This window comes from Strigops habroptila, chromosome 3 (assembly GCF_004027225.2).
Source record: "Strigops habroptila isolate Jane chromosome 3, bStrHab1.2.pri, whole genome shotgun sequence".
NCBI classification, from domain to species: Eukaryota; Metazoa; Chordata; class Aves; order Psittaciformes; family Psittacidae; genus Strigops; species Strigops habroptila.
Window position 1 is genome coordinate 23,389,864 of NC_044279.2, and position 23,775 is coordinate 23,413,638.

Sequence of the window (23,775 nt, forward strand, 5' to 3'; positions counted from 1 at the left end):
TTGCCTTGCTTATCAAGAAGACAAAAGAGTCATAGTGAGTGAAAAAGCAAATGGGCTTTTACAGTGCTGTTGGTGGGAAGAGCATAAGGATGCATCTTGGGACTCAAGAGGTTGACCTAGCTGCTGGGAAGCACTGGGGAAAAATTCATATGGGTGCAAATAAGAACCCTTCTGGCCTATCAAATTCCTCAGCCTTTGACAAAGAGAAGGAAAACTCACTGCCCACATTGCACCCAGTGTCCTTCGTGTGTGGATCCTAAAGGTCTATTTGATTATACAGAGAGGCATGCAGCTGCATGCCAAGGGTACAGCATACTCATGGTTTATTGCCCCTTTTGCCTACCTGAATCATACTAAAATAAGGAAGGCAAGGGGGACAAATAAATTTTACTGAATAAACGTCTTCCCATTCCCAGTTTTCTCTCCTTCTTACACAGCCAGTACTTTTTAATAATCTTGTGTCAGTACAATGTCATGTTCTGCAATAACAGCGCATGTTGAACCTGCTTATCTTTGACAGCACAAACTATTCCTGCCAGTGTTTTGCTCAAAGCAAGTGCTGCTCCACATCTCTGCAGACTGGCCATTTCATCAGTGTTGGTTTCTGCCACACCAAAAAGATAAACTGCTTTGTACGCAGTGGTGATCTTAATGCTCTTGCTTTCATATAGCTGCTCTTATCCCTCACGAAGAATCTGAGTGTGCTTTACAAACATTGCCAACAGATTTACAAACTATATATAGAAATCATTTCACTCGCTACTGATGTACAGACATAGGGTGACCACAGCAGCTGTTTGGAATGACATCGCAATATTGCTCAACAGCTTTGGACAGGAAGCAGAGGCCACTGTATTGCAAAGAAAGCAGCAGAGGCACTGCTGCATGCACAAAAAATGTGGGGTTTAGAAGTGCAGCTTGAATGGGACATTGTTTAGGCAGCTGCAGTCTACCTATTCTTTCCCCAGAAAGCATGATAAAATAGGTAACATCTGCCAATGTAAGGACTATCTTATTTGTGGTGGTATTTGCAAATACACCAGAATTTGCATGTCCAGATCAGGCAGTTATTAAATTATAACTGATTGTAAAAAGTGCATGGATTTAACCCTTTGTTAATGCCTTAGTCCCAAACAGTTCTCCCATGTAGCTTAGCTCTCTCTCTTTATACATAGGGAGCAATACAGGTACTTGCTTCTATATTTGGCATTTCCTTGGGTTTTGTTGAGGTTTTGTTGAGGACTGTGTGTATTTACTAAGTTAAGTTTTGCTTTAAAAAGGAGATCCCAGCAATATAAACAAGTGATGTAATTGTTAGGGAATTAAAAGCAGCAGTACTCACTAAGTAAATCCTCTACTTTATTGTCTTTATGTCTGGTTTTTAAATAGTCCATATTAATGATTATGGGACTTCTGGGAACCAGATCTACCACATGCCGAATATGCAGACAAAAGGCAATGTTTTTTCCCAATCAAAAGTAGAAAATTCTGCTGAAAATGTGAATTTTGAAAATTAAATGTAAATACCTTGTACATGGCGCAAGAGCTACACTGTTATAGCAGTCTTATGACTACTAACCATTTACTAATATATTTTTACAGCTTGTCAAGAGAACCAGAAACACAGGTTACTCAGGGAATACTTCTCTTGATCTAAGTACTTCTTTTGCTGGTGTGAGTGACACTTATGGGAACATTTCAGAAAGAAAATGCTTCCCACTGCAAAATAGATCTTTAAATATTTATACAGTAATTCAGTGCACTTACCCATGTACTTCTGTCTGATTTACCCAGCATTTCTCCTGGTAAAGAATCAGGATGGGTTTCTTTGAAGACTGTTCCATGCATTTGGAGACAGATGGTGTATTTTTGAACTGAGGTCAGAAGAGGCCTCTGAAGGAGCCTCTGAAGGATAAAAACATTGGGTTGCAAGGAGCCATTTTTAATTACTGCAGCTTAAATAAATGATTTCCAGTTGGAGGTCGGGAAAAGAACAAGATCCATTAAGGCTGAAAATCGCTTTGGTTGGAATTGCTTTTCTTGATACCTTTCCTAAGCACAGGTCTATCAGTCCTAACACTCACATGGAAGTAAAATTAGGGCGAAGTCTTTAAAAGGACTGATTTAGCAGGTAGACCAGAGCTGAAGCAAAGTACACCAGAGAGGCAAAGCTGGTTATACAGAAGGCACAGCAGCAAGGGCAAGAGACTCTTGATTAGATGTATATTAAAGAGAGTGATGGAAAAGCAAAAGAGATGAAACTTGTTCCAGAGAGATAAGTGATCATGAATCTGTCCCTTCTCTCCATGCAAACCATAGCTAAACAGCTAGATTTTTTTATAAGCTTTTTTCTGCCCCAAGTAAGGCTCAGAAAAATCCCTTTGCCCTACCCCAAGGTAGACACAAAAGAGCCTGTGGCTTTGTGACCGTGTTTCTCCGTGCGTGACTGCTGTATTATCAACAATAGTCTGAGAAAGGGTAGCTCAGACACAAAGAGCCTAAGCCTGAAACCAACTGCCGCAATGAAACAGTAAAACTGCCCCCCCCCCTTGATACCCAGAACAAGTATCTGTTGTGCCACCTCTCAAGATTAGAGGATAGCCAGTGCATGGAAGTTTATGGATGGCCCATACAACACATATGGCCCCTACAGGGAATAGCTGGTCATAATCAGAACTCCTGGCTATGGTTTGGTCCTTTACTGAGCTATGAAAACACTTACAGCTACAAAGTCCATCTCGCTGGTGCTGCAAAGGCTGATGTAACCACTGTTGAATTTCTGGCTTCTTGGAGAGCTCATCAGTTTGGTGCAGCTGCTTGTGTCAGATTTTATGAGAAACAGAGACCAAATGATACCTCTGCTATCAAACATTGTCCCCAAACCAGTAGCAGTCCCTACCCCAGAGCAGGCCTGAACCAATGCCAGGGCATTCAGTTACTGCTAGCCAATGTTGCCCATGGGGCGGGCATGCCATGGAATTAGGTTGCTGTGGAACACCCATGAGTCACACCCAAATAGCAGAGAAAATTAAATCCCAGCATTGCAAGGGTTCAATCACAGTCCAAACGGGGGGGGGGGGTAAGTAGTTTTTCCGACCAAGAAAAAGGTTACTGCCTTTGCCTCTTTTCACGCAGCCACCAATCCTGGACCAGTTACATGTCCTGCTGCCACCACGACATACTCAACTCCACAAGAGTAGTATTCGATGGTCTGGCTGCAAAATATGGGAGTTAAAGACTTGTGTTCAACTCCTTTGTACCCCATAAGTTGACATGGGGAACAAAGCTCCCTTTCTGTGTCTATATCACCTTATATTCCATTTGAAACAAAGTCTTGCCCCTTCTGCCTCCATCCAGTTCACAGATGCCTTGAAAGCATTAGAGATGCTTTCTCATAATGCTGCAATTCCTTTAGCATTCAGGGGGCGGGGGGCAAGTCTTCAATAAATAAACTACTTCAATGCTGAAGGACAGAAAAGCTTTGAAATAGGATTAGGCCACCTCTGTAACAAGCTATCAAACAACAGAAAGGGCCCAGATGTATTGCTTAAAAGATAAAACAACAATATAATATATTTTTAGCTTACCTAATGATATTCTAAGAACTAGTTCATTATATTTTAAACAGTTGGGGCAGTGCTCTGTCCTAGAGCTGGATGCTTTAATGCCACAGGCAACTATTGCCTGAGGCATGTATAAAGTCTTAAATATAAACCTTGGCCCATGAACTAAAATTACTAATGGAATTTGGCTCTAGCCGCAGAAAGGGTTTAAAATCTCCTGTCAAAAGCCCTATTTGATCATGTTTCCTTTGCTGGTTGCAGTATACTGTATCAGATATGTGACTACTCGGATTCTTGTGTTGTGGTCACTGTATTCACCAAAATTACCTCTATTAGAGACTTATTAAGCCCATATTTCTGTCTTGGAATTCCCACACAGAAGTATCAGTTGATAGGTTATACACCATACATGCATTTAGCCTGGTATGTCCAGGATGTGTTGGCCAGTGGAGCCTTGACAGCAGACAGCCGTGCTGGGTTCACTGGGCACTCTGTGCTCAGGCCATGCCTAGAGGCACTCTTCACCCTGGGTGTCTCTCAGGGCCCTTGCCCGGATGCCAAACACCTACACATTTGTCACAAGTGACTAAGTTCTTTTTCATCCTGGAGAAAACTTCTGGCAAAAAAAACAGAGAACATGTCTTGGAAACCCAGATGAACAGTAGCCCCAGTGAGAGCAGAAGCAGCAATTAAGCCTTGTGTTCGACCTTCTACATGTCCCAGACCAGTAATATTCGCTCCTTCCATTTGCTCCTGTAAATCTGTTGTGAGGAAGGACAAACTCACAAAGGACTGATATAGCTGCCTTTGGAAGTGGAATTTACATCTCTATCATCTGAGCTGTTACTAAGTTATATGTGACAATAACATCCAGTAAATAAGGAGTTCTGAAGAACAGGCAAAGACAGTGCAGGGAGCACAGCAGAAGGATGCTTGAGCTGATGTTGGTTGGTGCAAATGTGTGTCTGTGTGTGATAACCAGTGTATCTCTTAAATAACATGTTTAGCTAAACTCTAACTATGCCCTATGTAATCCTGACATCCATCAACTGAAATATTTGGTTAGGAAGGCTGTTTTGTTTTGGTTTTTTTTCCCCCAAAATAGAAGGGATGATAGAACAGAAAAGAGAGTAAATGTAATCCACTTTTAATAGAGTAATTTAAATAATATTTAATCAGGTGTGCTTGTCTTTAGAGGCACAGAAGCATACTGGCAAGTGCATCACAGCGTGACTGAGGGTGTTGTTTAGTCTGGTGGAGAAGTGATCTGTCAAAACTCTGTAGGAACCATTATTAAAGTTATGACATTGCAACATTTCTCAATCGAGGGAATATGCTGCCCGATTTCCTGGTTTGTCTATCAAAACCTATTCTTTTTTTAAAACAGCCTACTTAAAGTTCCTCAAATCTTGCCAGGCCTTGAACATGCAGTACTGGCACACACAGCAGTTGTACTTGGGAGAAAATACTTTGCAAAAACACCTAAAAAGAATCGTTTAAGCATTTGGAGAATTTTATAATAGGACCATGATCTTCAAAGTACAAAATGTGCTACATTTTGGGCCAATTACATGACAGAAACATGTATTTAGTGGTTTAATTTTCTTTGCCAAGCTAAATTAGACATTTATCTTCTTTTATAAATAAACTAATGCCGTAAGCTGAGAGCAGCAATTGTATTTATCATCTTCATTGGGAAGTCCATCATGAAAATTCTTCTTTTATCCTTTATTCATCTGAATTCCCATTTAGAGGGTACTGTTCAACATAATTATTAGAGCATCCTTATTCTGATTTTAGTTTATATTTGGGTAGTACAATGTTGTGTTAAAACACGAGCTTTAATGTACTAGTTCTGAAGAAAAATTTGTTCCCATAAAAGAACTATTCACAACAAGTATGAGAATGTTGTGAATGAATATGAAACACAAACAGCTCTTTAGCTAGTAAAAAAAAAAAAGTGAGGAAATGAGTCAAATTACAGACTGTATGCAGTTATTTTAAAAACTATTCTAAATGTATCCCTTTTCCATACAGATCATATTCTTTATACAGGATATAGTTCTTGAGAACTGGTGGAAGTGGAAACTTCTTCATGGATGACAGTTGCTGGAGTCTCTTTAACCCCAAGAGTTTACGTATTTTCAGGCGACACAGATGTTTCAGTGGGCGAGGATTATCTAAAAAGTGATAGAGAGAAAGAAATGGTGGGAATATCAATGCCATTAACAGGGATTTTAAGCCAGTTAGCAATCTCAAAACGTGCTCTAATAAAATCAGTAGATTAATTCCCACCAGATGCATGTTTGCCATATTCCAGCCTGAGTAACTAATTTATGAGCAGTGGCAATCTGCTTCAAGGACTGGATGACAGGCACAACCTGGTTCTTAGCTAGTACATATTTGGACTGCTAAAACACTTTGGATGAATGTGACCTGACTTCAGCAACTAAAGTCTCCCATCATAAAACATTATTAACTGGAAGTTATATATTTACCCAATATTTGACGTATCTCTGTCCACTCTTTCTGTGTTTCTAAGACAAACTTAATTTTTGTGCATAGAGGAACATAATCCATGTAATCTATAAAAACACGAACCACTTTTCCCGCTAAATGTTTCAACCAAGGAACAGCAATAAAGTCACAGAACTGAAAGGAAAAACACATCAAGTCATAAGTTCAAAATCTGTGCAAAAGAATGCCAAAATAACACATTTTCAAGCAATTACACAAGCTAATTTAAACAAAGTATTAGCAATGACCTTTAACAGCCATGAATTTATGCCTCGGTACGTTACTTTAAAAGTAATTTTCTTCCATCCTTAAACCTTTGCGATGCCTTAATTCATCTGGACAGGCCTGAAGGCAAATAATTACTATAACATTGCTATAATTTGCAGCACTGTTTTGTTCCAGCAGTGATATCTCTTTGGAAATACATCCACTCCACTTGTTAGCATAGGAACAGAAATTCCAGAACCTTCTCAAGATTTCTTAAAACATCCTTCCTAAAGCTCTAATATAAGAACCCCAATCTAAAACCAACCTATGTATGTAATTTTCTCTACCTCAGAGTAGAAAATGCAAATGGTTGTTTTATTTTAAGGGTGTTTTAAAAAAGGATTTTGCCAGTATGTTAATCTTAATTCTGCACAGTAATCTGGAATGTTTAAAGATGGCTAATGGGAAGAGCAAAGTGAAGAGAAGGAAGAAAGTTATGTATTTACTGGATTATCCTTTATTACAGAAGAAGTCCACCCGGGGAGAATCTCTTCCTCTGGAGTTGACCACACAAAAGAATTTCCAAAGATATCTTGATGCATACAGTCAAAACACATCTCCACGTTATATCCATGATTGAGCAACAGCCTCAGCATCACCTCATCATTCAAAGCATACTGAATGGCGCTGGGGAAATGTGTATCATTAACCAACATAAAGTAGCAGTTGACATTTGCTCCGTACGATAGGAGCAGCCTTACGGTTTCATGGTTGCCAGCTCTCACTGCCACAAGAAGACAGTTTAAAGGATCCTTGTTTGGATTTGCCCCTGCTTTGAGCAATATTTCAGTGCAAAGAATGTCATTGTTAGAAACAGCAAAATAAAGTGCAGTTTTCCTTTTGTCATCGTAACTATCTGAAATGTGTTCGGCCAAGAGAGTATTGACATCAAAACCATGTTCAATGAGGAGCTCTAAACACTGCGAGTTCTGGCCATCTGCTGCTGAGTGAACAGGGCTTATTCCACTTTTCTGGATTGCAGTTTGGGATGTGACCGGAATGAGATACTTCAGGGCCCTAAAAAACAGTGAATAGAACTAGTTAGGCATCAGTTCCCTGCATGAAGAAAATGACCCTGATTCAGCTATATGCTAAATTACCAGCTAGACTCTTTAAACAAGAATATGCAAACACAGAAACACCAGTTTTGAGCACTGTCAAACAGGACTTTGTGTTTAAGTTGTTTCAGTGGTTTTCACTAAGTTCTAAGGAGTACGTTTCACGTTTTCCTTTGTTTATGCTAAAAAACTGCTTGAAAGTTAATTCAAACCAATGCTACCATAGGCATTTCTAAAATATAAACAATCCATACATTTGCAAGTTTACCAGTCTTCTTCAGTGTGACCTTGTGTCACATCTAATCTTAAAGAAAATGTAAAGTCCAAGCTCATACTCACAGGTAATGCCCCTCATAAGCTGCTTTGTGTATGGGAAGCAGTCCTGCCTTATTAGGCACATTGCCACTTCCTCCATATTCCAAAAGAAGGGCTATACAGTCTGGGTTACCTCCTCCGGCTGCTTCAAAAAGTATCGATGCACCATCATCTGCAAAGGCCTGGACATCACCACCTTGAGAGGATAAAGTGTTTATAATTATATTCAAAGTGATTTGCAGATCATCATATAAATAAACCCAGAGTACTTTCCTCTTAGTTTTCAGATGTATTTAAATTAAAATGCTACCAAAACAAGAAATACTCCTTGTGGCAAATTTAGAACTCAAAGGCAAAACAAGAGTTGTACAGAGACAAGTTCAAATGCTCACCTGAGTGGAGTCTGCTTTGAACATAAGTGTTACAACTGAGGATTTTCAAAATTCTGACATATTTCAAAAATACTTAATTTCATTAATTAACACCAATATAATTCTGTACAGGGGAGGGAAGGAAGGAGGGAGAGAGGAAAGGAAAGAAGGGAGGGACAGGAGTAAAGAGAGGTAAAGAAGGGCAAGAAGGGCATGTCTAGCAGTAAGGCCCCCCTTGGCTGAAATGGATTGGTATCAACTCTGCCACTCCTCTTCTATGTATTATGGAAACATGTAAGCATCACTCCAGTCTAGCAGGAACACTCACATAAGCTTCATTTTCTTCCAAGAAACCAAACTTCTCATTCATCACTACTCTCTCTTTCCTTTTCCATGATTACACTAAAACACCTCAGCAACCAGGTAAGATGTATGCCCGTGCATGCATGTGTATTCCCCTGACCACATACCTTTACAAATAAAATACATACCTTTATGAATAAGATGCTCCAGCACATCACAGTGACCATATTCAGCAGCTACACCTAACGGCGTTACTCCATATCCATCCTTAAGGTTCACATTTCCACCATTCTTCAGAAGAAGAGCAACAATGTCTTTGCGTCCCTGTTTTGCAGCTTCATGCATTGCTGACCAATGTTTTACGCACGGCTGGTGGATACTACAGTTGTGCTTAATCAAAGTGGACACCATTTCAAAACAGCCTCCTCTTACAGCTTGAAGATATTTTAAAAAAGAAGAAAATAATACATTTTCAGATATATTGTCTTAAAAGTTGAAGACATCTAGTAAGTTTAGAAAGGCTTTTCCTTCTGTACTGATATGAGGAAATTAAAAAGATTCCCAGTCCTAGAAATCTGGGAATCCAATTTACCGGTAAGTAAGTGGTAATGTCAGCTGCTCAGGAAATCAAGGTAAACCAACACAAGCTGGAAAATATGTCAATTTGGAGCACGGAGGGCAAAAGCAGCGCCACTTTGATTCTGAGAAAGCAGAAGCAGGTGTATCAAAGTAAAGCAACAATAAAAATAACATATTTGAATACGGTCCTTACTTCTAAAGTTGGCGTAAACATTCAAGTGTCCCCAAAACATTCCAGGTGTGGCTTTGTCCCTTGGTAACTCTAATCCTAATGTACACAGTGGCTGTTGTCAGCCAAAGTACAGTTAATATCTGTCATACTTAGAGGCCTTTTAGGTTCCATGGTTTTCAAGGGTAACTACACCTGCAAATTATTTACATATAAAATAGTGATCCTGAGTAAGAATCTCATTCTACTTCTGAATAGGAGATCTCTCCACTGACTGGTGGGGCAGCTGAGGGAGATCAGCATCACAGGCTTAAGAAGCTTAACTTCTGTGAAGGTCACATTATATAGTTAAGAAGGTTTTTAAGAGGCAACACTCTTTGTAATTATCCACAATTGCTTTGAAGTAGAGTATTACCAAATGTACCTGGATGCAGAAATCATCCCCCTAGACAGAAACTTCTTCAGCAGTTACCTTTGTACTAACGAGCCCTTTGGTCCAGAGCTTTAAAATTAAAAGGAGTAACTAAATAATGAGCATAATCTATTAAAAGTCAAGCACCTGATCCTCTAGACTAAGATTGAAATGTATGATGCACAGCAATATCTATATCCACATTTTCAGTGCTAAGTGACACAAAACCATAAGAAACATCACATAAGCAACACCTAGCTGACAAACCTCATTTTCAGAAGTTTGTATAGAGAAACATTTAGGAAAATAAGTAGTCATTATAAGGGGTAAAACCCCTTTTCATAAGCTCTAGTTAACTCCTTGCAGCATTCACTGAAAGCAAAGGCTACAAATAGCTTTGAAGTTTCATAGTCTTACAGTTACTAAAAAGAACTTAATGCAAAACAAGACATTGCAGAGGAGCGTCTTGAAATGCCTCCGAGCCTTAAAATGTTAATATGGTAATTGCAAGTTAAGAAAAATTTGGAGAACTGAATATTTTAATACTGATAATTGTATTATAAATTGTATTTTCTTATATTGTATTAATTTCACAGATTCTCTTCAGAAGAAATTAGAAGCTAATATAGCTAAATCAGTCATGCATAGTAAAGCTCATAGGAGTCTACCAATAGCATAAAATCTTCGAAAGGAATCATCTTTCTTTCAACTGGGGTATTACTTACAAATGCAGTTGAAAGTTATTTTCAGTGCAAGAGGGGAGAGAAGTGACATGGGAGATTCAGAAATTGAAAATACCTGCCTACTCCAGAAGAAATCATCTGATAAAACTAAAAATCTCCAATAACCTTCAGACCTCCACAAAAGTACATTCAGGTTAAAGCATCATCTTATTCTTATACTGTACTTGAATCTTAAGAAGGTCAAATAGGACCAAAGGTTGGTAAAGATTTTATAGCACCTGAAGGTAGAGATAAGGTTCCTTTACCAAAAAATAGGTCCTGTTTTCTTAGGAGCAGCTCAGCAATCACTTACAGCACAGGAGTGTCTTTAAGATGAGCTCAATGATTACCTAAAGCATAATGAGTGCTGAACTGAATGCTGGGTACATTTCACCAAGTGCTGGGCATCTAGTTTCATCTAAAACAATGACCAGCATCTAAACACACAAGCCTACAGGAGTACTTGGGTGAGTACTTAGCAGATGGGAAGCGCTGCCATTCGCTTTGGTTAAACCCAGGGAGAAGAGGCAATTACCGATAAGAAGTGGCGTTTCTCCTTTGTCATTTGTGGTATTGGGCCAAACACCCTTTTCCAGTAATGTTCGCACATTTTCCACAAAGCCAGCTTTTGCTGCCAAAGTTAATGGTGTTTCTCCATCACATGTTTTGTATTCCCACATTGCTTTATAAGATGCTAGAGTAAGAAAGTGAGAAAAGACAAGACAAAATTAAAACACAAGGCTGTTAACACATACTAGAAATCCTTAAATGCTAAGTCTTTATGAAAATTACTCATAAATATGTTTAACTTAGCCTAACTAGCACTGCCAAACATACTGAATACTGAATGGTAATTTTTGTTCTGTAGGTTTCTGAACAAAACATTAAAAACAGTCCAAGTTCTTTGCTGATGTAAATTAATGCAGCTTTCCCAAAAAGAAAATTTGCCTAAGTATTTAAACAACATAAGCAAGATGCTCCATGGAGGATTTGATCATACTTCTTTTTAGTGAGAAGTTCTAACCTGTTGTTGTGGATAGCTGTTTACTGCTCTACGATTCTTTGGTGCTTCCCTTATATTGTGGGATATTTTTACCTTACTCACCATCTAAAATGGTTTCAAGTATTTGCTGAATTGGCTGAACTGCAGCCTCATGCAGTGGAAACCACCCTCTTTCATCAGCTTCATCCAAAGCATATTTCTGTTTCACTAGTTCTTGGAGCCCAAATACTTCACCTTCAAAAATCCAACAGATAAATGAGATGCAATTGGGAAAACAATATACAGAAAGCTCATTTTTGCAAAGGGACTATTTTGGTTTAGGGTTTTTACCTTGCTTTATGGATGTAACAATTTTCCTATTTTCCTCACTAGGTGGTACAAAACTATCCAAAAAAAGAGCAGAAAATAGAAAATATAAAGAAAAAGTAGGTGCATTCTAATATTTATTCAGTATTTTCCATTAGGTTCTCCTCTGAGCCAACTTTTCTTTGAATACATCAACTACAAACTTGATTAGTCTTGTGGCCTTCCAAGTTAAACTTGTTCTGTGGTCCTTCAGAGTACCTAAACTGCTCAAGTTAGGCGCAATTCCTGCTGAGGGCTGACCTGATAAAATTCCTAATTTGCTGAAGAATTCTGACATAGACTAAAAAGCTGTATTTGCCCCGTACTACAGAAATGATCCCGTCAGATTCAGAAACCTTAAGACAGTGGATGAGAACGTGACAGTGTCAGAATGTCAATATTCACTAATGAAGGAGAGTGTGATAATGCCAGTAGAAAAATGGTACCATTTTCCCTGGAAAAGAGTTGTAAGATTTTTAACAATATCATTTAAACCTCCCTGGGATGGGATATAATTACTGGTGCCTGCTTGTTCTTTGAGATATTTTGGTGGTAAAAGCATATTAAAAACCAGATCAGATTTAAGAAAAAAGAAAAATCAGCCAAATAACCCAGTGGCTCTGCTAACAGCCTTCAGTGAAAAGGGCGATTCCAGTCCTAATACAGGAGCCCAATGAGGACCCAGACCTTCATGAAAGCCCACAGGAAATTAGGAAAGGTTAACAGTCCCTCATGACTTACAGGTCTACAACTTTCTGTTTTAGACAGAACAATCTACAAAATGTATTTATGGGATTATTGCTGAAGAACTATTAAGACAAAGTAGCTTTGTTTGACACACTTTTCATAAGAAGGTAAATGGCCTGAAAAGCGAAGTATTAGTTTAGCCAAGTGAGTACCACTTCCCAAAGTTCTCATCATGCCATGTAGCTCAGCTGAGCCCTATACTTCCTAATCACAGGAACCACTCTTAACCATAACATTAAAGTCACATATGAACCCTCACTAGAACACCCATGTGGGTTTTTTATTGTTGTTCTGCTTTGGACTCAACACTTATGTCTCAAAACACTCTTAAAATATGGCATAATCTCTAACACATATTGAATGGACAGTACCTGTCATTATAGCTGGAAGACACTGGTGGTTTGGTCCCATTTGATTCTTGGATGCTAAGCTGTATGGCATACTCAGTGAGCAGATCTTCAACCAAATCTTCTCTTTCATCCATCATTTTCTATGGTGAGCTATAATGATAAGCTAGTTTGAAATACACACAAAAATATACTGCTAAGGTTCATATCTTGCTTAAGGTACTTTTTGTAATAAAATCAGGTGTTCCCATAAATGTCTTTTAATTTAATAATGTTTTTGTGAGTTTATTCCCTGCACTAGTGGGAAATGTCTCTGCCCATGGCAGCACGGGGTAGAACTAGATGATCTTTAAGGTTCCTTCCAACCCAAACCATTCTAGGATTCTATTTTAAAATGTTAAAATTCCTGTTTAAATATGGTGAACCCTGGAAACATTTAGCACTAGACATACCATTTAGGAAAAGCTCTCTTTATTGTTCACACACTGCATTTATCATCTACAGACAAATACTGGAAAATTTGTGAACCATAAAAAGAAACCTTTCCTCTTTGAAAGCTGTGGTCATCAAGTCAGTGAATATATGTTGTTTACACGAGCATGAATAATGAACAGTAAACACAGTTATCACCTCATAAATGATTCCTATCAAACACAGGTATTCACAAATTCATGAACATAAACAAAAACACATATACATTTGAAAATTATAGACACAAAAAAGAAAAGCACTCAAATTGTTTGAGAATTATTAACTTCATATACGCCTGGCTGTAGCTACCTAGGTTTTTACTATTGGACTTTGCGTTTTGCCGATTTTTCTGTTGTATTCAATCTTAGTGGATTAACACATTTGTCCTTTAATGAGGCAGAGGACACCAGATGCTGAATTATTTTTTTTTCAAGTTTTAAACTACTCTTCCCACAGTTTACATGCACTGTACCTATCCCACAGAACACTTATCATCATCAAAGTGTTGCACACATACTAAACAATTACACTAAGCGTGTGCTACATGTTTCTGGTAGAATAAGAGTCATCTTCCAATTAGAGAAGGAACATTGTAGAAATTATTTGGAGGCCATTTTCTGAAAATGATCTTCAAGGTAAAGTGCTAACCAGATTTCTTTTTAGACTAATTTCTGCATTGTTCCCACAAACAGTAAATCAATCAAAGTACCATAGCAAATATTATAATCCCATCCACAAATACTTTACTACTTAGAGTATTACAATAAAGCTTGCAAACCAGTATTAAATTAGTAAGGGCTTAGAGTCAGACTGACTCAGAATCTAAAGGTCTCTTGGATTGAGATTCCCATGTAATGCATTTTCCCACCTCTTTCATGGCCCATGTTTTTAACTGCAAGGATGGACTATCTGAAGGAAAGTGGAAAAAATCTCCCAATTCAATCCCATTTTCTTTGAAGGAAAAAATATACAATTTTGGTCTTGACTGACACTTCTGTCTGCCAAAAACCTTCTACAAATAATAATAAATATTAATGGACACATTTTATTTTGAGGCTTAGAAGAATAGACCTTTATGTTGTTCATAAAAGACAATGCTTTTCTGAAGGGTCCTCTGTTCCCTCATTTTGTATCTCTAACCAAGGCCTCACCATAACAGTGCAAAAGAAGATTTCACACATAAGTTTGACTGATGAACTTGTCAGCACAATGCAGACACATGTACCAGAATCTTTCACATATTACCTAATGTTAAATCTGCTCCACATCATATTAATGCTGGAAAGTTCTCAAAGTTATCTTCTGGCATACTGAAGTTTAGGTAGAACTTCTCACACAAAAACAGCATCTGTTTAGTTTTAATATAATTTGCTTTATGCAGAAAGGAAGGTATCCCATGCCAAACTTCCAAGGTGTAATACAAACCATAGCAACTTGAAGAAGCTACACAAAACAACGCAGCTGGCCATCTTTTTTTCGGAATGCTGCCACAAGTTTCTTACTAACCAGAATGTAAAATTCTTATCATCAATAAGGCCATGAAACTGAGCCTCTCTTCCTCATCTCTTGTTGGCAATGAACTTTGCTGACAGGCAGAATTCTGAGTCAAGTTCTGTTGTGCGTTTATCTTCACATTTGCATAAACATTTTTCTAATTTTATGGCACCTTAAAGCTTCCATCATTCTGACAAACCTTTTAGACAGCAAAGATAAAATCCCTCTTGGACTAGCAGTTTTAGAGGTGTATCTCAATAAACACCTACAACCTCTTGTCATCAGCTAAAAGGAAAGTATGTATCCCATTAGGAGCTGGACAGTGCTCCTAATGAGTCTAAACAGTTAATTTACATAAGATAATTCATTAAGGAAAAATGCGTAACTTTCATTATCTCTTGCTTCCTTCACAACAGCTTAAAGGCAAAGAGAAGCTACCTCCCCTTTCTTTACACCTCACGGTTTGAAAACCCTCCATTTGAAGACTTTATGCCATTGCTGAAACTTTTGAAACATATTTTTAACGAATCATGGTCACCCTATCAGATCCACATGGATGGAGCTTTGTGCTCCACAAACCCTACTGTCCTTAGGAGAATTGAGACTGAAAATTATGATTTTACAGCCCATCATATTATCTCTGCCCTAGAGCCTGAACCAAAAAGACTCCTGAAGACTTAGACCTTCACATGGAAAAATGTCTGAAAAAAAGGCTAGTTTATATATTACAGTATCTTTATGAAAATGTTCACATCTGGTTTAGTCCTGTGAGGTGAAAATCACCTGACTGAGGTGATCAATACCCTCCAATGTCACTGATTCCAAGGAGAGTTAAGAGCACAGAACATCTTGCAGGACAGTTGTTTAGTAAGAAAACCCTTTTATTTCTGGAAAAAATGTATTGCCCTTCTACCTCCCCTTTCTCCCCAAAAGATTAGAGGAAGAACTCAGCTTATAGCTCATCATGAAAACTTTTTTCCTCTGGCCATGTAACTTCCATACTTATTTGGTCAGTCATCTCCTGCAGTGCTATATTCCCCAGACGAATTATGCCACAGGCAATATTAAGCTCTGCTTGAACACAGACTTAACCAGAAGGGTCTCAAATGAGCAGTGTTTCAGAATTGTGTGCACCTTTTTCAAATTATCTTATCCCATGAAAAATATATTACAAACCAAGAAAGTTAGTAAGGTAGCAAGTGACTGTGACACGGTACACTAAGTGTAAGGCAAAGAGCTCACCACAGCACAAGTCCTGAACACATTGCTAGGGGTCTATACATGCTTCGAGAGCCTGATTTATGGTATCACTGCTGGTATTATATTGTGTTGAGGTGACAAGGTCCAACTGAGGAGTGGATGTTCCACTAGGATCACAGTGGAATATAACAGCGTGGCTGATACACTGAGCAGCAGCAGAGACATCCCAGCTCTGCTACGTGATTTGGCAATGAAAAGGCTAAAAATCTCAGCAGCAAAATCTTCTTCCATTCACATATGGAAGTTTTGCAATTTCCAGAACCAGGCATTAGATCACTAAAAACAACTGCAAATGCTTACTCTAAACAAGTTTTGCTTTTTGTATTACCAAGAATATTTTCTTTAAACAACACTGAGTACTCTGACATTTTTTCCATTTATGCCTGAAAAACTAGGTATTATTTCTTTCTGGTTTCCTTAAAAAAAGAAAAAAAAAAGGTTTGCTCTCCTAAGTTACTGTTTTTTCACTGAAATAAATCTGACCTACTTGCTAATCATGGAAGTTGCGTCTTTCCTTGGAAAGCAGTCATCACTTCTAAACACATAGGTATAAAGTTAGTTATGCGAGTGTTAATGTTATTCTAATTTCTTATCCTTAAAATAAACTAGACAATCCTAGCTTTGCTCTCTATAAATAGAAGGCCCTTAGGCATGCAAAGAGGTTATTCATAGCAATAAAATAATTAATAGCAATCTAAATTTGGACTCAGTCTATTAAATACTACAGTTTAAAGCTCTTTCTCTGTTAGTCTAATTGGCGAGTATACCATATATTCTCACCTTTGCAACCCATTATCTTGCCACTGTTACTCTGGGGCCTGCACTTTGAACAGCCAGGAATGGTGCCCTGCAAGCTGATGTGTCCTGTGATACTTCTAAAATTAAATACGCAGTTGCTAGATAAATTAAGGTCTGACCTTGTACAACTGTAACATAAGCAGACTTGACCCACAGGAAAGTATTACACATGACTTCTCTACAATCTCGTCAAATGTAACACGAGGTCAGGATGGTATAATAAGATTATCTGTGCCCTCACTGGTTCAACAACTCTCATTAAGAAAATAAATTATTTGCCAACTTAGTCTCAAGGGCTACATTAAAAAAATCTGGTAACGTATTCACATAAATGAAAACAAATCTCTGAAGACTGAGCCTTTCACTACTTCTAGATCCCACCATATTAAATCACCAAACACTGATCTCTCTCTGAGGCTGAGACGATGCAAAGATTCAGTGACAGACAATTACAGTGCTTATTTTACTAGATTTAAGAACTTGAAACTGGACAAAGAACCAAGAGGCATAAGCCCCACAAACAGCAGTGATGCAAAAGCAGAATAACCCAAAAGTAACATCAACAGCAGCAGTACCCAGCAAGTTCAGTCACAGGCACCGGATGGGGAAGAAACTGGATACTCACCACTGATGCAACACCTCCACCTTGTTTTGGTTTTAAGCAATTATTCATTATCTTTACCAAAATGAACTGACAATAAGGAAACGTAACAAACTGAAACAACAAACTTACATCTTTAATTGTTCTGAGGAAATGAAATTGTATGCTGTTAACTCTTCTGTGCCCCATGATTCACCTGCATTTATAGACCCATAAAACTGTAAGCTTAACCAAGGCATTACATGCATCTCATCTTTGGACACGAGATCAATAAAAACATTCAATGATGATAAATAATACTGCAACTTTTGGCAGGGCAACTGTTTGGGGAACTTTCTACTGTATCACTTCTAGATTGATTTCATGAACTATCTCATCAACACAGCTTAGTATTTGTTACTCTCTGTACTACGATGCAGTAAGGACACCTACATGCCTGGGTTGTCTAAACAGACAGTTAGAACTATTGTTTGAATGATGCTAACTGAGATCACCAGGCACAGAACAATTTGTGCTGTGGTTGGTTAGTATAATCAGGAAATAGATCATCTAGTTGGACCATCACAGAGAAGGGAATAATGCAGAAATAATCCAATAAAGAAAGGCAGAAATGTTTAAAGAATGTCATTTCGATAGGAAAGAGGGATTCTCAGTGCCTTGGAAAGAAACTCCAGGTCTCTCTTACACAATCTTAAAGAATGCTTGGAAGTGGAGAAGCCCAAACCCGTAATTCTGATATAAGCTGTATTAATAATTTTGCTTTAGTTATGGAATGGTGGCAGTACATGTCTTATTAAAAGACTGGCTTTCAGGGAAAAATCCATGGTATTATGGAACTTGTTTTCACGGGTTTGCTTACCAGTGATGGAAAAGAGGAGCTCAAGAGCAGGCCAAAGGAATTCTAAAGAAACATTTGTCCAAATTGTAAGTTTACTATATAAACTTACAACACAGTTATTATCAAACATTACTCACCATGCAAAACTCACCCTTTAAAGGAGCAGCTAGGCCATAATGATACAGCTTAATAGAAGAACAGGCAGATCTTCAAATGAACATCATGTTTATATCTACCAATTTTTTTTTTCTCCTATCTCACGTCCCTTAACTCAGTTTTCTTTCTTCCTGAAGTATTTTATACTTTTTTTGCTTTATTAACTGGTCACATTAACTGAGCAATCACCTATTTGCCATATTCTATTACAGCGATCCTTATTTTTGATTCTGTAGCTAATTAGCTACTTTCAACAGTTTTTATGTCAAACAAATTTCACAGCTAAAGTTCACAGAAGGTATATGCATGCTTCTGCTTATTAAACAAATTCCAGAACACTTCTGGAAAATTACCAACCTCAGGAAGACCTGGCTGATGAACACATGCACACAACCCTTTAGTACAGTAATTTTGCAAAAGATGTGTAACATTCTAATTGTTTATAAGCTTCTACATTATTTCTAATTAGATCCCATTCCCAGGCATAAAAATGCCTACTGTTGCACACTGCATCAGTTATCGATCATACTTTTTATGAAACATATTCAAATCACATGTACTACACCAAAATCCCACCGTGAGGGGACATAAGTATCTTTATTTCCAAGTACACATCACACAAAACTGCTCCGAGCAGCAGCCAAACATATTTCTGACACTTTAAGGCTTGACATAGTTGTTTGACTCATGAAACGGGAGCTTTGAAATCAAGTTGGGTGCTGCCAAACATTTTGGAAAATAAAACAAATCCAAAGCTATGAACCTGTTAGCACTGAGAACTCCTTATGGCAGTTAGTTAGCTATCACTTGGCAAGAGTCAGTCGATTTCCACTGCTGTCACCAGCCATACAAACACATCAACAAAATGTATACTGCATCTTTATTAGAAATGTGCTAAACATCTAAACACAGCATGCCACACATATGAGTTCTGTGCAATGCACTTCTAGGAATGGGTCTTTCAACCCATTTCAACTTTTCAACGGAGTATTTGTCATTTAGAAAATTCTAACTTCTGCAAACTGACCAGAAGCTGTCTTCAGAATTTTTACGTGCAGCACTATTAGAAAACGTGTTTACATTTAACGGGGATAATCAGATCTGTGATTCTCCTCAGAGCACCAAAGTACGAACCGCAGTGCACTGCTACAGCACACCCTGCCCATCAAGCAGCACTGGCCTGCAAACCCCGGCCTGCCTCCGGCTCGGACACCGCTCCATAAACAAAGGCCGCGCACGGCCCCGGCCTAATGTTGGTATCAGGAACAGGCCCCGAAAGCAGGCCTGGACTCTCCCCACCCCCAGCCAGGCCGCTCCGGGCAAGGACGGGCAACCCAGCCTCTCACACAGGGCGACCCCGCCTCCCCTCCCCGCCGCTCCACAGCGAAGGCCCAGCGAAGGCCCAGCCACCGGCCCAGCCACCTGCCCCCCAGGCGGCCACTGCACCACCACACGGGCAGGCCCTCTTCAGCGGACGAGGCAGCGCCGGGCGGAAGGCCCGCAGCCGAACAGCCCCTCTGTCTCCCGCCACCATGCGCATGCGCGCCACACCGCCGCCCGGCGCTTACGTCACCGCGGCGTCACAGGGCGCATGCGCGTTCCTGAGGCTCCGCTCCGCTTCGCTCGCCGCTCACCGGGACCGGAGCCGACGCAGCCGCGGCGCACGCGCAGCGCGGCGTCCTTCGCCGCGTCCTCTAACTGGCGGCTGTAGGCGCCCGGCGCTCCGTGCGCACATGCGCGCGGCTGCCCGCTGTCCGGCGGCGGAGGGCGGGCTGGGGCGTTTCGCGCAGCGCGGCCATGGCGGGGGCGCTGAGGAAGGTGAGGCGCCGGGCCGGCGGGCAGCCTGCTCTGCGCCGGGGGTCTCTCCCTGGGCAGCGGCGGGCGAGAGCGAGCGGCGCGCCTTGCGGGGACAGGGCTGAGGGGAGCGTAGGGCCCAGTTCCGCGGGGGACGCGGGCCAGGCGCCGGGTGTTCGTAGGGCAGCAGCGACCGTTACCGGAGGGGCGGTCCGGGGAAGGAGGCGGGCAAGCCGAAGCTCGCCGCGCCGGGGAGGCTGCCGGCAGCCGCCTTGTCCTGTGAGCAGGTCCCTCTGCTCGTTCTCCCGCCCGGTCAAAGCACCGCAAACCTTATGGGGTGCCGTGTGTGTGTGTGGTGGGAGGCGGAAACTCATGTCATGGGGTGGTCCCCGTCACGCGTGTGTTGAGCCAAAACAGAATCATCGGGTAGGACGGGAATGGATGCTTAAGTATACTAAATGTGTTTGTGCTCTGTGTGCAGACCACTGGACTTGTAGGACTGGCCGTAGCTGAAAACCCTCATGAGGTATGTCATGTGTCTTGTGGTGTATTTAATGGAAATTGTCAGCGAGATCAAGGCTTTTAGGTACATATTTGTGGTAGTAGGTACACTGTGTAGCATAAAGCAGTGACAACTTATTAATGAGGTCCAAAGTAATAAGGAAATAAATTTTCAGAAGTTAACTGATACCATTAGGAGTTATTTTGTACATTTGCTTTTTGTTGCATGTGCTAATTTTCAAAAACCTCCTTTGTGTACATAGTGTTATGAACTAGTATTTGATTTCTCTAATCTCCGAGGTAATCTTTCCCAGGTAATTTTTTAGAAACTGATGGTTTAGATGTGAATTTACCAGATTTTTTAAAAATATGGTTAGTATTAGAAACACAGCTCTTACTGTTTTCATTTTGCATCAAATGTATTTTTTCTTCTAGGACTCTGACAGTGCTCACTTTCCAGTCCTGATAAATCCCAGTCTTAACCAAGACGCAGTTCTGGGGTTCAGACTTAATTATTTTGTTAATCCTACCTTTCTGGATTGAATTTTATAACCCTCTATATTTGTGTATAGTTAGGTAGTTAGTAGGTTAAGTGGGACAAGAAGTTAAGTAATTGTAGTTGTGTATTTTAACCATGTCTTGTGATCACTTCAGCGCCTGCGAATACTGTACACAAAAATCCTTGGTGTCCTGCAGAACATTCCCAAAGATGCAGCATACAGGAAATACACTGAGCAGATTGTAAATGAGCGATTTAATTTGGTGCAAACAGTAAGTACGGTGCTGCTTCATAAATGCTACACGTGAAAACATTTTTAGGATGAGAAGAATGATTTTCGAAATGACTGGCTGTTTTTAGGAGTATATGTACCTTTCAGGTATCAGTTCAGAAGTAATTGAAGACTTGAGGTTTATTTTTGTTATTGACTGGAACATTTTGATGGTATATTAAAAAGAATTGTTACTTTCTGATGTTTTCTGTGAAAATTAGAAGAAAACATAATTTTTTAAGATACATAGAAGAGTGGTAATTTCCACATGCACAAAAAATGCACGTGCTCTTAACAATGTAGGGTCTTAGCACAATCACAGAATGGTTTGGGTTGGAAGGGACCTTAAATTTCATCTAGCTCCAACCCCCTGCTACAGGCAGGCACACCTCTCGCTAGACCAGGTTGCTCAAAGTGCGGTCCTTGCCTTTGACGTTTTAAACTGCTTTTTGGTACGTTAAACTATGCAATACTGGAATTGTGTATTTAAAATGATAATTGGAAGGCTGCATATCATTTTATAAAAAGCTAAGATCAAAATTTTATTTCAAGATACATACTGAAGCCCCGAGCTGCTAATTGTTCTTTGGATGTCATTAGATAGTACTCGTTTTTTTGTATTTATCACTGAGAGTTTAATGTTTGTTTTCCAATAAGAAAAGTGTGTTGAGATTTCTTTGGTAATGTAAAATGGCAGAAGCTAGCTAATTTGGTGGTAGTTTTGAGGAAGACTGGAATGTGATCTGGTTAAACTATTGTTTTCATAGTTTATCTGGGCTTTCTATTTCTTGGTGAATCTAAATATTTATTTATGTATGTTTGAATACACAGGAGACTGACGTGCAAAAGCTACAGGACAAACTGAATAGTGGTCATATAGAAGAAGTCATTTTACAGGTAAAGTGGGAAAATTGAAGGTTAGATGCAAAAGGGAGCTGTGGTTTTCAGTGTTCCTTTGGCTGAGCTTCGGTCAGAAAATCAGCAGTTTTCCATATCTTCATTTGCAGCAAAAGAGTCAAACAGGAAAAAAAAAAAAAAATCTGAAAATGAATTGTCATGTGATTGGGATGACCATGCTGAAACCTGACACAGTTAGCACGTTTACTGCATTATGCTTACATGCATACTGTGTGTACCTGCACTGGTTCTTATGGAGTCTTAAATCAGCGGAAAGGGCAGGAGACGATTGAATAATATTGGGGGGATAATCCAGATAAATTGGAAAGTATCATGAAGTTGTCATTGGGAATGCCTTGGTGAACAGAGTGACTGACTGGTATTTGGGGGTGATTCAATATGGGTTTTAGAAACAAAACCCAAAACCCCCAAAGCACACAGTTCCTTTTGGTATTTATAGAGTAAATTTGTGGTAGTCTGTAACTGTGATAAGTAGTGACATCACCTAGATAATGAACTGAAGTAGAGGTAATTTAATACTTTGTCAGTTGTACAGAATTTAAGAATTTGTGTATGGTGTTTATTAACAGGCTGAAAGTGAGCTTTCCCTGGCAAGAAAAATGATGCAGTGGAAACCATGGGAGCCTCTAGTTGAAGAACCTCCTTCTGACCAGTGGAGATGGCCAATCTAATTTTCAAAATGGTGTAAGCTCTTGAGAGTAAAAAAAAAAAGTTAATTATTAATCTATTATTTCTGACAGCTGTCCTTAAATATAACTTCATAAAAACATGTTTCATCCCAGTGTCCCTTTATATTTAGCAATCTAAAGACTGCTTCCAATTCTTTGGAAAAACAGTTTTTGGAAAATTCTTTCCAGCTGTTATACAACCTTTGGTTTATTTCCTTTAGTAATTTATTATTAACGGGGTATTTGTGCGGTGTTATTTTTATAATCTGCTTTTGTATGTTAACAAATACAGATATTACAGGCCATTTGAAATCAGAATCCAAGTTGTAGAAAAGTGTGATCCTGCCCTTCTTTCCAATCTTGGGTTTTGTATTTTCGCCAGTTGCTGCCACTATCTGTGACCAAAGAAATTCTGAGATCAGGATCTGGTGACTGGTATCTGCCCGCATCAGTGATAATTCTGTCTCAGGGGAGGCACTGGGAAGACCCAAGAGTAGATGGGCAAGGGGAGAAGGAAGGCTGCCCCTTAAGGTGAGGGCAAGAACAGGTTTGTTGGTTAGGTTACCATGCTTGACATCATACACAGGGCAGAGACTTTACTATTAGGGTCTTACAAAAGCTTGGTATATAAGCATGTATACTTTATAGATGTATACTATTGATTCAGACCTTGAATATTACTTAGTAAAGGAAGAAAAATAATGAATCTTTCTTGATACATCTGGCTAGGTTCTTTCAAACATTTAAATGGAAACAGTGCCTGCCTCTTCTGAAAACTTTTGTTTACA

At 39.4% G+C, this 23,775-nt stretch overlaps 2 protein-coding genes across 5 annotated transcripts; one reads left to right on the forward strand and one right to left on the reverse strand.

Moving 5' to 3' along the window:
* Positions 1-4,694: 4,694 nt before the first annotated feature.
* On the reverse strand, positions 4,695-19,979 carry ASB15 (ankyrin repeat and SOCS box containing 15). 4 transcript variants are annotated; one of them, XM_030478284.1, is made up of 10 exons: positions 19,905-19,979; positions 12,743-12,871; positions 11,610-11,662; positions 11,382-11,513; positions 10,812-10,970; positions 8,583-8,828; positions 7,745-7,916; positions 6,794-7,364; positions 6,062-6,215; positions 4,695-5,743 (listed from the first exon to the last, which is right to left on the reverse strand). In XM_030478284.1, the coding sequence occupies exons 2-10, from the start codon at positions 12,856-12,858 to the stop codon at positions 5,571-5,573; spliced, it is 1,776 nt and encodes a 591-aa protein (XP_030334144.1). In that variant the 5' UTR covers positions 12,859-12,871; positions 19,905-19,979; the 3' UTR covers positions 4,695-5,570. The 4 variants fall into 4 exon arrangements, with proteins under 4 accessions (XP_030334144.1, XP_030334145.1, XP_030334146.1 ...); XM_030478285.1 differs by lacking the exon at positions 19,905-19,979 and adding an exon at positions 18,332-19,672; XM_030478286.1 differs by lacking the exons at positions 11,610-11,662; positions 19,905-19,979 and having other exon boundaries at positions 12,743-12,822.
* On the forward strand, positions 19,899-23,302 carry NDUFA5 (NADH:ubiquinone oxidoreductase subunit A5). Its single transcript, XM_030478288.1, has 5 exons — positions 19,899-20,154; positions 20,612-20,656; positions 21,286-21,402; positions 22,233-22,298; positions 22,889-23,302. Exons 1-5 carry the CDS (start codon positions 20,134-20,136, stop codon positions 22,988-22,990), a joined length of 351 nt encoding a protein of 116 aa, XP_030334148.1. The 5' UTR covers positions 19,899-20,133; the 3' UTR covers positions 22,991-23,302.
* Positions 23,303-23,775: the final 473 nt, after the last annotated feature.

Bases quoted from the DNA above. Each gene is read 5' to 3' on its own strand.
- ASB15 (XM_030478284.1), bottom strand. From the start codon at position 12,858: ATGATGGATGAAAGAGAAGATTTGGTTGAAGATCTGCTCACTGAGTAT. The intron at 11,514-11,609 runs GTAAAAACCCTA...GGATTTTTGAAG, and splicing joins TGTTACATCCATAAAGCAAG to GTGAAGTATTTGGGCTCCAA. The intron at 6,216-6,793 runs GTAAATACATAA...TTTTCCTTTCAG, and splicing joins CTGTAATAAAGGATAATCCA to TTCTGTGACTTTATTGCTGT.
- NDUFA5 (XM_030478288.1), top strand. From the start codon at position 20,134: ATGGCGGGGGCGCTGAGGAAG. The intron at 20,155-20,611 runs GTGAGGCGCCGG...CTCTGTGTGCAG, and splicing joins TGGCGGGGGCGCTGAGGAAG to ACCACTGGACTTGTAGGACT. The intron at 20,657-21,285 runs GTATGTCATGTG...TGATCACTTCAG, and splicing joins TAGCTGAAAACCCTCATGAG to CGCCTGCGAATACTGTACAC.